The 12,486-nt window shown below is 34.9% G+C and overlaps 1 protein-coding gene across 1 annotated transcript in view; it reads right to left on the bottom strand.

The window, feature by feature from the left end:
• Adgrv1 (adhesion G protein-coupled receptor V1) overlaps window positions 1–12,486 on the bottom strand; it is a 509,007-nt gene that overhangs the window by 302,304 nt on the left and 194,217 nt on the right. The window contains exons 78-79 of the mRNA XM_077795043.1: window positions 8,949–9,356; window positions 2,597–2,781 (exon numbers count right to left, since the gene is read on the bottom strand). Coding sequence (XP_077651169.1) covers window positions 2,597–2,781; window positions 8,949–9,356 — 593 coding nt within the window. The remainder of the gene's footprint in view (window positions 1–2,596; window positions 2,782–8,948; window positions 9,357–12,486) is intronic.

The raw sequence follows: 12,486 nt of genomic DNA, 5'->3' as shown, positions 1-12,486 counted from the left end.
CAAACGTTTTTATGTCTGTATTAACCATCTCCTTTAACTTTGCATGTCCTGGGACTTAAAAACTAACATTAAAAGTTTTAGGTATTCAACTGGTATTTTAGTTAACCTGCCAGAGTTCATAAAGGGACCTATAAATAAAGAGATGATTTAAATTATTATATGAGTTTTTAAATGTAGTCTTCAGAGTATCTCTAAATTTCAATGTAATAAACACTGATGACAGCATTCATTGAGAATAAATAATAAAATTGATAAAAGGTTTACATAAACTTAGTCTTAAGCAGATGTCACTCATTAAATAATGGTTATTGTTGTTTTATTCTTTTCAGTCACATACAACACCAGGATACACCCTGACATAATCACAAAAGCATGGAACAGAACCTGCTCCAATTCATTCCCCAGCACTCCCCACCTCTGCTCCCTCTACTCCACCTATTCTTTTTCAATCCATTTAGAGTTTACTTTTTTTTTTAATTAGCATCCTGTGAATACAACCAGTGCCAGGAACCACCATGCCACATCCATGCATGCTCATAAGAGACCTCAGTCATACTCATTCCACTGTTCTTCCCTTTTCCCATCTCTTCCTCCTTTTAAATCCTCTTCTCAATCTCAACTCTACTGATGTCTCCTATATTTTGATGAAATTCGTCTTACTTTTTCCCCTTTCTCTCTTTCTCCTTTTTTTAAATCCCTCATCCCTTATTTTCTATTAGCTTCCACATATCAGAGAAAACATTCAACTCTTGACTTTCCGAGTCTGTCTTACTGCAGTTCCATCCATTTACTGGCAAACACCATAATGTCATTCATTTTTATGGCTGAGTATTGTGTATCTGTACACAATTGTATATATATATATATATATATATATATATATATATATACCACTCAATTGTGTACATACACCACCTTTTCTTTATTCATGCATCTATTGAAAGTCATCTAAGTTGGCTCCTTAGTTTGACTACTATGAATTGTGCTCCTATAAACATCAATATGTTGCCTTACTATAGTATGCTGATTTAAAATATTTTGGACATATACTGAGGGATGGGAAAGCTGGGTCACATGGTGGTTCTATTCTTAGTTGTTCAAGGAATTGCCACACTGTTTTCCAAAGTGGTTGCACCAATTTGCAGTCCCACCAGCAATGTATGAATGTACCTTTTCCCCCACATCCTCACCAACACTTATAATTTATTCTGGATAATTGCCATTCTGACTGGAATTAGATGAAATCTCAATGTAGTTTTGATTGCATTTCCTTAATTGCTAGAGATGTTGAACATTTTTTTCACTTATTTGTTGACCATTTGTATTTCTTCTTTTGAAAAGTATCTGTTTAATTCTTTTGCCCATTTATTAATTGGGTTATTTGGATTTTTGGTGTTAAGTGTTTTGAGTTCTTTGCATATTCTGGATATTAACACCCTGAGGAGCAGGTAGGAAAGATCTTCCTCCATTCTGTAAGCTCCCTCTTCATGCTCTTGTTTCCCTTTGAAGCAGAAGCCTTTTAATTTGATACCATCCCATTTATTGATATTTTTAGTTTATTTATTGCACTTTAGGAGTCTTGTTAAGGAAGTCATTTTCTTCTAGCAGGTGCAGGATTTCTGGTCTAATTCCTCGTTCTTTGTTATACTTTGAGTTAATTTTTGTGCAGGGTGAGAGGTAAGAGTCTAGTTTCATTCTTCTACATATGGACTTCCAGTTTGCCCATCACTGTTTGTTAAAAGGGCTATCTTTTTTTCCAACATATATTTTGGCACCTTTATCTTAGTATCAGAAAACTGTATTTACATTGATTTGTCTCTATGTCTTCTACTCTATTCCATTGGTCTTCATGCCTGTTTTGGTGCCAATGCCATGCTGTTTTTGTTACTATCCCTCTGAAATATAATTCTAGATCCTATTTCCTCTGTGAAAATCAAGTTGAATTTCAATTTCCAGGCATGTTCTATTATAGGCCACTTTTATGTTGTCAAACAAAATAAAACATTTTTTAGGTCTCTAAATGCACTGTATTTTATTTTTTCCTTCTCCTCTGGCTAGCTTCTTGCCATGACACTCCAGCCCGAAGTTCAACAGAGTATGAGAGCTGCCTTTGGAAGCACAAGTAGTAGCATATCAAAACACTCCTAGGGCTGGGGCTATAGAGTTCAATGGTAGAGCACTCACTTCTCATGTGTGAGGCACTGGGTTCAATCCTTAGTACCACACGAAAATAAAATTAATAAAGATATTAATAAAAAGGACCCCTAAAGTTCAGAATCAGCTCCCCTTTTTTTGGTCTTATTCAGAGTGTATCTTCTATTCATTGAATACATAAAAGTTGGAGACATGGCTGTTTACAACTTTTAAAACACACTTTGAAATAATAAGAATATATTGCTAACAGTACTCATTCATTTTTCTTCATGGAACTGTTAGGCTTTTTTCAAACAATTCACTTAATTTGCCAAACAGGTACAATGCATTGGCCAAATAATTCTGAGTTACATCATGTCAATGTCAATTTGCATCACATGTTGCTTGGTAAACAGTGAAGAAATGCATGCAAGGTACTATTGATGTATTAGAAGATACTTACTTTTCACCAGGAGAGCCACAGGTAACATCAGTCAGCAGAGAAAAGGCAAAATCTTCAGTCACTTCTGTAAAGTGGCTGAATCCTCTTGTATCCTTGCGCTTTGGATTAACAAGAGCACAAAGAATCTCATAGAAAAGAGTTCTGCTTTTGATACTGAAAACTTGATTTTTTCCTTCAACAGTTATCTAGAAAAAATTCAAGTATAAAAATATATACTTCAAAAATAAATTTCTTAAATTACATGTCAGCTACATACTACATAAAATCTTTATTAACAGTTGTTAATGTTTACAAACATGAACCTATGAAGCATTTAAGAGAAACTGGTATTTCAAATACATACATTTGCTCTTTAAAATGCAAAAATAAACATTCAATTTTAAAAAAGACACAATAGCCAAAATATTTTCTATTTAATCTTTAATAGCCCAAATGGTCACCTGGATCACTTAACTACAATAGTTAGCCTGATGGATTAAAACAAGTCCCATTTTTACACCACCCCCAAGAACATATATTCTTTTGACTAGAATATAAAGAAATAAATGCCTAGAGAATATTTTTTCATAATGGAAGTAGGATTATTTTTGTCTGTTTTTCAATGAACAGAAGCTACCATATGTCATTAAATTCTAATAATCAAATCAAGAAGTTATTTTCAACCAATAGTACTCAAAACCACCTGGCATCCTTGTCTTTTTCAGAAAGTATGACCCTTCCTACTTTGGAAGACTACATTATTCATTATTGGAGGAATAAGAAAAATAAGAGGGGAAAATCACCTTCATGGTTTTTCCTTGCCAGAATGAAGGAGCCCACATCTCAACTATTACCTAAGCAATGGTATGAAGCCACTGACTTATTTTGTTCTATTTTAATATATCTAATAAGTTCCTGTTAATTTTTTAAACTCCAAGTCATCACTTTCTCTATATCCTACATTATGCTCTTCCTGCCAATATACATTATCAACTTGCACATAAGTTTATATTAGCCTTGAAATGACTAATCATGAGGGAGTTCTCCATATTTTTTTTGTGTGTGTGTGACTTAGTAACATTCCAAGCTCAAAGAAGAACTCAAGATCTGAATTTATAGTAGCCACCTCAAAGATAGGAAGGCAGAAGGCAGAATAATCCACAGGGGAAATACAGCGAAAGGAACAGAATAACAATTTAACAATGAGGAAATTACAAAGGAAGATGAAAGAACAGCTGATTGGACACTGAAACAAGCAAGCTGGTCATAACAAATGGAAAATAAGCTCAAGAAACTCTCCTAGAACTCAAAGAAAACGTAACAGACAAGTAGGACAAATCCCTCAGACATAAGCATACGAAAGAACAGATACAAGAAAAAAAAATACCATAGTTCTTTAATAAGCTAAAGAGACACTCCTGTCTAAAAGTTCAGAGATTACTTTTAATCAGAGGAAATTAAGAAAACAAAAAACACCAGACATATCTGAGTGATTTTTTTAAAATATTAAAAAAAGTCATACTAGAAATCAGAAAAAAAAACATAGTAACAGAGAAACAAAAATTCAATCTGACATGAGGCATTTCTGAAAATGAAATGCCAGAAGCCAACAGAGACACAGGTACATAATTTTAAGAACTAAAAGTTCTGATCCAAAATTTCTAGAGTTTTTCAAACTGTTATCCATGTTCAAGGGAAACAATTCCTTTTAGTAGAGTGCACAAAATAAAACAAAAAGGCCGTTTATATAACGCTTGGTTATTGTGGGCACTTCAGAGTTCTTAGAACTTTATGTTAACTTCTTTAATCTTCACAAGAATCCTCTGAGGAAAGTCCTAGTATGATCTTTGTTTCATTTCCAGGGAAACAAACTGATTCAGAAAGAAAATAACTTAAGTCAGCCAGAACACAGGGTTGGTGACTGGCCAAACCCAGGAGGTGTTCCTGACAGATACCTGCACTGACTCCCCAAATCCCCCATAGGCTTGTCGAAAAACAACACAGATTGACTCAGGTCACAGACAACTTAGTTAAAATTATTGCAATTATAAAATACAAAATCAGTCAGTAAAATACAGATTGATATCTAAGCCAGTTAGTACTATTATAAATTATAGGTACAAAATAATCTTGGCATCAAATGCATAATATTAAAAGTGTGTGTGATAAAAAATAAATAGTCTGGCTTTTTAAGGACATTTTACATAAACAGATACAAAAGAAACACCCAAATTATAGAAAGTGACTTAAAAACAAGCAGAAGACTTAAAACAACCATGGGAAAAAATTAAAAACCTGTCAGGGTTAAAAATAAAAGAAGCAACCATTGGAAATGGGAGATGGTCTACCAAACTTCCACAAAACAAATTATTCATATGCTCTTTCAAGTTTTCCAGAACACAAAATTAGACCTCCTGACTCATGTTTTATTAACCTCCAATTGCCAGGAAATCTAAATCTGGTAAAATTAAAATTGTAATATCAAATCCAGCAGGGTTTTAAAAGACTGATGGTGTTATTATGGCAACTGACAGCTTTTAAAATTATTTTTTACTGTACCATGCGTGGGAAAATCAGAGGGCAGAATATCATGTTATTGCAAAAATATGACCAACCCCACTGTTGGATTTTTATCTAGAAGTCTTCATATGAATCATTTAAAGCTATTGCTTTTTTTAGGACAATATTTGTATCATGCAAGCATGAATAAATAACACTTCTAGAGTGTGTGATCTTATCTAAGATATTGAGATTTTAGTAAAAAAAAAGCATTATGGAAAATAAAACAAACATTATGTAGGGCGGGTTCTGTTTCAAAGAACTTAGAAACAGTTTTACCTGCAATACAAGATTTTATGTAGCCAAGTTCTATTCAGCCCTGGCAGACTTAGGCTGTAACTTCTGAAGCTGAGGTTGAAGTGTCTATTAGTTTAACATGATATATATGAAAGGTTACTAGATGAAGTATAGGATTCCTTGAATTTCAGATGAGCACATAATAACTGGTTGCTAAATAAGTATGGCAAGTAAGTATTTTATGATGTATATATGCTTAAAATTTAGTTGTTATTTATCTGAATTTCAAACTTAACTGGGCATCCTTTAATTTTATTGGTTAAGTTTTATAACCTTATCCATATGTGATTATCTATATCTTCAGTGCTTTTATTATTCTTGTAGTCTAATTATATAACTATGTCTAAAAAATGAAATATTTATTTTGTGGCATACAGTCATGCATAACTTAACAAGGGAGATATGTTCTGGGAAATGCATTGTGGATAGTTCTGTCCTTGTGAATATCACAGAGTACTCACTACCTGATAAGTACCTACATGCAGGATACATGGTTTAGCTTACTGCTCCCAGGCTACAAATCTGTACAGCATATTACTGTACTTAATACTATAGGTGACACATGGTAGTATTTGCAAATGTAAACACAGAAAAGCTACAGTAAAAATACTAATAGGAATTTATAATCTTATGGGAACACCATAATGTGGTCCATTATTGACTAAAATGTTTTTGTGTGGTTCATTCATGGCTGTATTTCATCAATACACCAGAATTTATTGAACTAGGCCCCCCTCAATAGCAATTTTTTGTTTCAATTTTTGTTATTACCGTAAGTAATGCTAAAATAAGCATTGCTGCCATACATGGTATTTGAACAAATGTTCCCAAACCCATTTGTTCTGTTTGAACACAACACCCATTAGGTATTCACCTAGAACAAGCTTTAAAGGTTAGAACCCAAGAATTTCAGAGGTACCCCAATTTTTCCCATATTAAAAGGAAATAGAAAGTTCCTTTTGGTAAAGCACACAAATAATCATAGCAAAACAATCAAGATATATTATTTGATAACCACTTAAATCAGTGTTGATTCTTTTTTAAAAAATATTTATTTTTTAATTATAGGTGAACACAACCTCTTTATTTTATTTTATTTCATTTCATTTTATTTTATTTTATGTGGTGCTGATATCAAACTCAGTGCCTCATGCATGCTGGGCAAGTGCTCTACGTCTGAGCCACACCCCAACCCTCAGTGTTGATTCTTGACCAATGGTATATAACCATCTTATATAACTTACTGAGGAAAAGGGGCAGCAGAATTTTCTTATATCTTCTACAAAACATTTGATCTGAAGTTCTCTGCTCTATCTACATTGTTCTCATATATGCTTTCCCTTGTCTTGGCCAAAATCAACTTGCTGATGTCCCATGCCATTTCATCATTAGAAAATTTAAGTTACATGGGCTGGGGTCATGGCTCAGTGGCAGAGCACATGCCTCACACATGTGAGGCACTGGATTCAATCCTCAGCACCACATAAAAATAATAAATAAAACAAAATAAAGATATTGTGTCCATGTATAACTAAAAACAATATTTAAAAAAATTTAAGTAACATTATTTTCTGGAGTGAGATCACTATTTTCTAGAATGTTCTCTGTGTGAAATAACAACCACTTCTCTGCTTTACAAGCTACTTGGCATGGCCTCTTCTTCTTACCTATATACATAACAATTTTCTTTTTTATACTTTGAGCTTTATATTTTAAGAAATATATGGGAAATAGAATAGACATGATATTCTAAGTCCCTGCTGTAAACATTTTAAATATTTAAAGGTCACTATGTTAGAAATATAGTATTAATAAATTCATACATATGTGATCAAAACTTTTTATACTTATATGTAAATGTGTTACTATAAAATATCTTGGTAAGAATCCCACACACACATTCTCATGTTTTCCACTAGTACTAACTCTTTTTATTTATCTATTTTCATGTATGTCCTTGGGCTCATATCTCCATTTAACTCCATCATTTGCAGAAGTGTAAATAAATAAATGGGTTTAAAACAAAACCTAGTTGGTCCACATCCAGGCCAAATTGAATGCCTAAAGTTATCTGGCCATCCCATAGCTTTTCCTTTTCTGGGAAAGTTTCCAGTACCCAAGAGGAACAGAGAACAAACAGTGGATAATTGTTTCTGTTTCGTGGCATTTAAACTAAAAGCACTATGTGGATGAATACCTACTCCAAGTCCTCTTTTTTTTTTAAACTAAATTATTTATTTATTCTAATTTGTTACACATGATGGCAGAATGCAATTCACAGAGCACAATTTTTCAAGTCACTGATTGTACATAAAGTATTTTCACACCATTTGTGTCTTCATACATGTACTTAGGGTAATGATGTCTAACTCATTCCACCATCATTCCTACCCCCCTATTCCCTCCCTCCCCATCCCTTCCCTTTGCCCTTTCTAAATTTCCTCCATTCCTCTCATATTCCACTCCATCACCATTATGAGTCAGCCTCTTCATATCAAAGAAAACATTCAGTTTGGCTTTTTGGGATTGGCTTGCTTCACCTAGCATTATATTCTCCAGCTCCATCCATTTACCTGCAAATGCCATGATTTTATTCTCTTTTAATGCTGAGTAATATTCCATCATGAATATATACCAAAGCTTCCCTATCCATTTATCTACTGAAGGGCATCTGGGTTGGTTCCACAATTTAACTATTGTGAAATGTGCTGCTATAAACCTTGAGATGACTGTGTCCCTGTAGAATGCTGTTTTTAAGTCCTTTGAGTATAAATCGAGGAGTTGGATAGCTGAGTCAAATGGTGATTCCAATGGGAGCAAATCTTTACCACAAGCACATCAGATAGAACGCTAATCTCTAGGATATATAAAGCACTCAAAAACCTTAACACCAAAAAACAAATAACCCAATCAATAAATGGATTAAGGAACTGAATAGACACTTCTTAGAAGAGGATATACAATTAATCAACAAACATATGAAAAAATGTTCAACATCTCTAGCAATTAGAGAAATGCAAAGCAAAACTACTCTAAGATTTCATCTCACTCCAGTCAGAATGGCAGTTACCAAGAATACAAACAAAAATAAGTGTTGCTAAGGATGTGGGGAAAAGGGCATACTCATACATTGCTGGTGGGACTACAAATTGGTGCAAGTCCTCTTTTTATGATTGCAAAAACAATAGAGGATCAAATGCCAAAGACAAGTGAACAGCTTCTGGAGAATCAGAAAGGGCCTGCAGATTCCAACATCTGTTCTGCCTTTTTAGACTTTGAACTATTTTTTTCTGCTACACAAGATTATGCAAATTGAATACTGAGGGTGTCAAACAGGCATCCCTCATATCCAAACAAAAGTTCATTGTCAGGTATGATGAATTCTACTCTTATATTTAGAAGTTTAGTGTTATCACAATTCTATGTATGTGATATAATAGAATGTGACTTTTGTGTTGGTTTTCTAATTTGTCAAGTTTTATTAAACCAAGTGTTTCCATTTGCAAGTTTTTCTTACCTTTTCTATTAGATGCACCACAGCACTGAGCTGTTCGTCCGTGTGCTCTGTGGCTACATTCATGTTAATGCTGTGGAGCACTCTGTTAAGAATATCTTCATCAAGGGGCTGATGTAGCTGATCAGCAAGGCCCCAAATCGCCTGTGACTCTGCATCAGAGACAAGAGTGATGTTGGCAGTACCATATGCTTTATCAATTCTGGCACCACCTTTTGGGCCCAAAAGCACAATCTGAAAGCGTTTAGGAAATGGACTTGAAGACCCTATATCTGGCATTAGGTTGACATCCAACATGGTGTTGCTCTGGCCAGGTTCAAAGACCAATGTGCCTTCATTTCTCATAAAATCCTTTCCAGAAACAGCTGGAGATATGAGAGTACGACCAATTGTTTCAGCACTCCTCAACTCCTGCAAAGGAAACAATAACATGTAAGTGAAACTATGATGTCTCTGAACATGCCATAAACAAAATTTTATTTCATAAAAATAAAATTCTATTTTTGTTAAATAAACTGATGGGCAATATAGGGCTTTATATGTTTTCTAATCTAATTAATAATTTGTAGAGATAAACATACATCATACAGTAATGGAGTTTGGAAAGACAGGTTCTTTTGACTAAACATATCAAAGAAGAGAACTAGAAAAGAAATGTTGCTTTTTCCCCATAAATGTCTCCCAGGTGAACACACTAAAAGTTGTGCTTTACAGCAAGAGAAACAATAAGAGAGGTAAATAGGGAGCCTACATCATGGGAACAAATTTTTACTCCTCACACTTCAGATAGAGCCCTAATATCCAGAGTATACAAAGAACTCAAAAAATTAGACAATAAGATAACAAATAACCCAATCAACAAATGGGCCAAGGACCTAAACAGACACTTCTCAGAGGAGGACATACAATCAATCAACAAGTACATGAACAAATGCTCACCATCTCTAGCAGTCAGAGAAATGCAAATCAAAACCACCCTAAGATACCATCTCACTCCAGTAAGATTGGCAGCCATTATGAAGTCAAACAACAACAAGTGCTAGAGAGGATGTGGGGAAAAGGGTACTCTTGTACATTGCTGGTGGGACTGCAAATTGGTGCGGCCAATTTGGAAAGCAGTATGGAGATTCCTGGGAAAGCTGGGAATGGAACCACCATTTGACACAACTATTGCCCTTCTCGGACTATTCCCTGAAGACCTTAAAAGAGCGTACTACAGGGAAACTGCCACATCGATGTTCACAGCAGCACAATTCACAATAGCTAGACTGTGGAACCAACCCAGATGCCCTTCAATGGATGAATGGATTAAAAAATGTGGCATCTATACACCATGGAGTATTATGCAGCACTAAAAAATGACAAAATCATGTAATTCACAGGGAAATGGATGGCACTAGAGCAGATTATGCTTAGTGAAGCTAGCCAATCCCTAAAAAACAAATACCAAATGTCTTCTTTGATATAATGAGAGCAACTAAGAATAGAGCAGGGAGGAAGAGCAGGAAGAAAAGATTAACATTAAACAGAGACATGAGATGGGAGGGAAAGGGAGAGAAAAGGGAAATTGCATGGAAATGAAGGGAGACCCTCATTGCTATACAAAATTACATATAAGAGGTTGTGAGGGGAATGGGAAAATAAACAAGGAGAGAAATGAATTACAGTAGATGGGGTAGAGAGAGAAGACGGAGGGGAGGGGAGGGGGGATAGTAGAGGATAGGAAAGGTAGCAGAATACAACAGTTACTAGTATGGCATTATGTAAAAATGTGGATGTGTAACCCATGTGATTCTACAATCTGTATTTGGGGTAAAAATGGGAGTTCATAACCCACTTGAAGCTAATGTATGAAATATGATATGTCAAGAACTTTGTAAGGTTTTGAACAACCAATAAAAAAATAAAAGTTGTGCTTTAGTTTACACATGCTGGAGAACATAAGTATGAAGGAACAAAAGAAATATTAACATTTCATTCCTACCTGGAAATTTGTTAGGGAGGTAGTTGTAAAGTAGGGAGGATAAGGAGGAGGCAGAGAGAAGGAAGGAGAAGGAAGAATAAACTGGTCTCTTGCTCACATTTAAATACAGGAATGCAGGAATGTGTTATAAGGTCCTAAGTGCATATACCTCTCATATTTTCAGTTTGGTTATTAAAAAATATTCAGAAAGTGAAGCATGAATACTTAGTCAAGGAGGAATGAAAGGAATTCACATTTATTTACAACTGAGCCAACAACTGTGAAACTCATAGTATAGCCCAGGATTGGAAAATATAGATGCAGAATTAAAGAGCAGGTCACTCATAGGAACTATTATTCTAGTGAAGACTTACAGAAAACAGAAGAGCTATGGAATTAATTATCTATTAATACATGGTGTTTTATGACAAAAAAAATAGACAAAGTAAGGGAAGGGAAAAGGTCTCAGGGCACAATTTTAGATAACGCTGGTTACAAAAGCTCTTGAGCTGATATTAAAAAAGACCTCAGTGAAGTAAAGAAATAGGTTACATGATGATCTCAGCAGAAATATTCTAGATCTCAGGAGAAATATTCTAGGCAGGAAGAAGAGCAATCACAAAGTTCCTGAAGTAAGAACCATCTTAGTATAAGAGAAGAAACCAGAAGGCCAGCGTGACTAGAAGCTCACATGAGAGGTGGAAGGGGTCATTTGGGGTGGGCACATGGTTGGAAACATGGAAAATACAAGAAAGTGGCCCGCTTCATTCAATATTTTCATCAGCGTTCAGGCTGTTATCTTTATTAGTCTTTTAACAGGAAATAAGCACAGAGGCAGGAAGAAGGCACACGTTTTTGTAATAGTTCATGTGAGAAACAGTGGTAGCTTGATTTAGGGTCCCAGGAGTGGAAAGATTTGAAGTACCCAGACTGGGAATGTATTTTGAATATAGAGTTAAGAGGACTTTATGACGAATTCAATGCTGGGTTAAAGGAAAAGGAAAATTGAGGATAAAGTCTAGCAGTTGGCTTTGATGAATAAGTAACTGCATGAATGATGGAAAGCTAGGGGAAATATTGTTGAAGGAGATATCAAGAGTCAATTATCATACACATTAAGTCTGAGATGCCCCAGACACTGAAGCAAAGATTTCAAGTAAGAAAAATCAGATACATGAGTCTGGAAAAGGGGAGGCAATTGACAAAAATTTGGGAGTCCTCAGCTTTCAGGTGACACTTATAGGTTGGCATAGTATAGCCTGGAGAGTGAGTCTGGGTAGATTCCAACAGGCATCATCTAGGAAGACCTACATTGACATCAGAGAGGAACTCCCAGTGAGGTAATATTAAGAGCAGGAAAGTACCACAACCTAGAAACCCAAAGGGAACAGCATCCTTCAGGAAGAGGAAATAATCAACTATTTCAAAAAATGAACAGTCCATGAAGACAGTCTTTTAAAATCATCTGCAGAACAATGATAGAACAAAAACCTTACTGAAGGAAACTACTCAAAAGCTTATTGGCTTTTGTATTTTAAATGGTTACACTACATATATGCATTGAATATTATATAACAA

This window comes from Urocitellus parryii, chromosome 1 (assembly GCF_045843805.1).
Source record: "Urocitellus parryii isolate mUroPar1 chromosome 1, mUroPar1.hap1, whole genome shotgun sequence".
Classification (NCBI taxonomy): Eukaryota; Metazoa; Chordata; class Mammalia; order Rodentia; family Sciuridae; genus Urocitellus; species Urocitellus parryii.
Note: the sequence above shows the minus strand (reverse complement) of the source record. Positions and strands in the feature narration are given on the sequence as shown.